The sequence below is a fragment of the Rattus norvegicus genome, chromosome 3, assembly GCF_021556685.1.
Source record: "Rattus norvegicus strain SHRSP/BbbUtx chromosome 3, alternate assembly SHRSP_T2T, whole genome shotgun sequence".
In the NCBI taxonomy this organism is placed as follows: Eukaryota; Metazoa; Chordata; class Mammalia; order Rodentia; family Muridae; genus Rattus; species Rattus norvegicus.
Window position 1 is genome coordinate 151524566 of NC_141536.1, and position 3841 is coordinate 151528406.

The window sequence follows — 3841 nt, forward strand, 5'->3', positions numbered from 1 at the left end:
AACACTGCCTTAGGTGTTCTCTCTGGCTGTTTTAAGGCTATAGAACCAAGTAGCTGGTTCTACCTATAGACTTCTGAACAATCAATGTCAGAGTTTCCACACCCATAAACTGTACCCCTGTTTCAGGACGGTATCATCTCTCCTTTGTAAAGCTGCAACATAGTTTCCTTAGTTAGGCCCTCCCTCTGGGTAAGTCAATGCCACTATAAATAACGCCTCACTGAATAACTGTATTCAACTCCATTTTCTGCATGTGGCTGGCTGTGCAGGGTGATGTTTTAGATGTAGAATTACTTGATCAAAGCCTGTGTGTGTTAAGCATTTTTCATAGCTACTGTTAAGTGTTCCCGGTGGAAGTTGGTTCAATTTGACATTCTCAGCTCTGTCCTAAACCCCACCTCCACCGCAGCTCTTCCCAAGCCCTTAGAAACAACCAGCAGAGCTCGGATGGTTACTTTGTAGGTTTTTATTCAGATGAGATGCGCATCCATCTGCGCATTTGAGAGCCCTCTTCCTCCTGCTAGAAGTTTGCCTTCCTGGTCCTAGTCTGAGGATCTTCTGGGCATTGGTCTCCTCCCGGTGACTCTTGGATGTCACTTTCACAAACAAGTTTTTGGGGAACAAAACTCTTAAGGACGAACATTGGGTGACAGTTGGCACCGTCAACATTCCAAATATCAGGGCTGGAAAGCCAACGGACCTGTAGTGTGTCCTCGTTCTGAGGCCGTGGGAGGCTGACTTGCAGAGGGCCTAAGGCGTCCTCTTCCTCCATGGAGCTTCTGTTGACACAGGTAGCTTCATGTTCAGCCAGCTTTCTGATGGGGACCACGTGGCAGGCGTTGTATTTACAGCTGGCCATCTTTTTGGCTTTCTTGGGGTTCTTCTTTCTGCACGACGCCAGGTGGTACTGGAATCTGCTGAGAGGAATTCGGTGGTGTGGGTTATAAGGACAAATTTCTATGGATTCTGGCTCCATGGGGGAGTTGACTTGAAGCCAGGTGTCCTGCTACCCAAAGTGTAAGTGGTACACCTCGCTAGGAAACGCCTCTTCCTAAGAAATATTGTGCTGTCTTCTGCCAGGCTTTGGCTCTTGGGACTCTGGAGTGAAATTCTTACTCTTCCAAGTTCTGTCAGCAACAGCTATGCAGAGAAAGCCATACAATGGCCACCAGAGACGTTAACTCAGGCAGATACAAGAGCCCAAAACAGTAGCTTCCAAGGAGGTGAAGTTAGCAGGTTATAATAACCCTTTGACTCGAAGGGCTAAGATACCCTGTGTTGTCAAGGGACAGAATGGGTGGTCACAATGGGCAGCTTATGACATCAGGAACAGACTGTCCACTGGGTGGGGGAGTGGCTTGAGGAAAGCTGCTATTCAAATCTGTTTATGACACGGACCTGGACACTCTCGGCCTCTGACTTCATTAGCATAATTAACCCCCTTTTTCATTTCAGTTTAAATCAGCTTACCCGTTTAGTCTTTCGAAAACATCTTTTTCACATCACGTGTTTCTTTGTTAGGAGTGGCATGGGTGGTACACTTGGAGGTTGGAGAACAACTTGTAGGAAGGACTTGGTGTTTCCAGGTGGGCTCTGGGGATCATCAAATCCAGGTTATCAGGCTTAGCAGCAAACACTTTTTTTTTTGTTGTTGTTCTTTTTTTTCGGAGCTGGGGACCGAACCCAGGGCCTTGCACTTCCTAGGCAAGCGCTCTACCACTGAGCTAAATCCCCAACCCCCAAACACTTTTACCCAATGAGTCTTCCTGCCATTCCTTCCAAGTCCTTCCTTTGTTCCTCTGCTGTCCCCCTCCCCTCTCGGAGACAAGGTCTCCTTTAGCTCAGGTTGGCCTTGACCTTGATATGACCTTGTATGCTGGGATTATGGATGTGTGCCTCCATATCCAATTTACATGGTGCTGGGGACCAAATCCAGAGCTTCATGTGTTTATGGCAAGTGATCTGGCAACTGGGCTACATCCTCAGTCCTTAGTTCCTGCTCTCTTTTCGGTTCATGTTTTTCTCTATCCATCTATCCATTCATCCATCCCTCCCTCCCTCCCTCCCTCCCTCCCTCCCTCCCTCCCTCCCTCCCTCCCTCCATCCATCCGTCTATCCAGGCTACTAGGTCTTAGTGTAGGCAGTTCCAAACTTAAAACCCTCATGCCCCAGCTTCCTGCATGCTACAGTTTCTTACAGCGCCAGCACACCTGGCATCATTCCTCATTTTAAGTACACAGTGTTAAAGAAATATTTCTACCCCTTCCTCAATCTGTGCATTTTTCTTTTATTTATTTATTTATTTATTTATTTATTTATTTATTTTTATATGCAAGTTTGTTGTCACACACCAGAAGAGGGCATCGGATCCCATTACAGATGGTGGTGAGCCACCATGTGCTTGCTGGGATTTGAACTCGGGACCTCTGGAAGAGCAGTCAGTGTTCCTAACCGCTGAGCCATCTCTCCGGCCCCTGTGCATTTTTCTAATTGTTTAGTAATTACAAATTGAATCATCCACGGATGATTTACCAGTGTCTTTTTAATTTTTTTTTTAATTTTGTGTGTGAGCATTTTTCCTGCATGTGTGCAAGTGCACCGTGTGTGTGCCGAGCCGGAAGAGGGCTCTGGATCTTCTGGAACTGGAGTGACAGACAGCTGTAAGCCACCACGTGGGTGCTGGGAACTGAACTCGGGTCATGTGGGAGAGCAGCAAGGGCTCAACCACTGAGACATCTCGCTAGTCCTCGATTTACCAAAATTTCAAGTTACTACTTTACCCTTGCTGGATCATGTGCAGCTGTCTTTTAATCCACCAACCCTCCTCCCTCCCTCCCTTTCTTCCTTTTAGTGCTGGAGACTGAACCTAAGGTCTTACACACATCCTCAACCTCTTTGCATTTTAAACCTTGTTTTACTGCTATTGCTTTTTATGAAGCTGAGTTAGGGTTTTATAAAGATATTTTGGAGGCGTGTAACACAACTAACTTAAGCTTATTCCCAACTAGCTTACACATAGATGAGACTCAGTTTGTCGTTATTTTACTTGGCTTTGATCCCCAGCAGTGTCCCCAGATACCTGCTGTTTCTCTTGGCTCATGGTCCATCTCCTCTCATGGTGCCTTCTCTCTCCCATTGTGGTCTCTTCTCTCTCCCTCTCCTGTTTCCACCCCCCAGCCAGGTAACTCAAAACCCACCTACCTCTAATCCTTCCAGTAATTGGTTGTAGCCATTTTTATTTAACCAGTGGTTTTAAATTAAGGGACAAGGTTTTGCACAAGAAAAGCTGGTAACGATGAGAATTCACTCATAGGCCAGACCTTTGGGTTCAGAATTTAGCATTGTGGGGTTGGGGATTTAGCTCAGTGGTAGAGCGCTTGGCAAGCGCAAGGCCCTGGGTTCAGTCCTCAGCTCAAAAAAAAACAAAAAAAAAAAAAACAAAAACAAAAACAAAAAAACCCCACAAACAAACAAAAAAACAAAAACAAAAACAAAAAAACCCCACAAACAAACAAAAAACAAAACAAAACAAAAACAAAAACCAAACAAACAAAAACCCAGAATTTAGCATTGTAACACACAGCAACAGATCAAACCTCAACAGAAGACTGGAGAGATTACTCAGTACTTAAATACGTCTGTTCTTTCAGATCCAACGCCCTCATGAGAGCTCACAGTTGTCTATTACACCAGTTCTAGAGGAGCTTGGTGCCCTCTTCTGGCCTCCGTAGACTCCTGCATGCATGTGAGCTTCTCAAAGGAGGCAGGGCAGACTAGGACTTACATAAGGGATGGAAAGGGGTACTGAAGGGAGAGCTCTAACTCTGATCTAAAGGCCTCC

The 3841-nt window shown here is 45.8% G+C and overlaps 1 protein-coding gene across 1 annotated transcript; it reads right to left on the reverse strand.

The window, feature by feature from the left end:
* Positions 1-451: 451 nt before the first annotated feature.
* On the reverse strand, positions 452-3155 carry Gtsf1l (gametocyte specific factor 1-like). The gene is given in 2 exon segments (NM_001399371.1): positions 452-1273; positions 3080-3155. A coding segment is annotated over 1 exon segment (456 nt). The 5' UTR covers positions 977-1273; positions 3080-3155; the 3' UTR covers positions 452-520.
* Between the last annotated feature and the right edge of the window lie 686 nt (positions 3156-3841).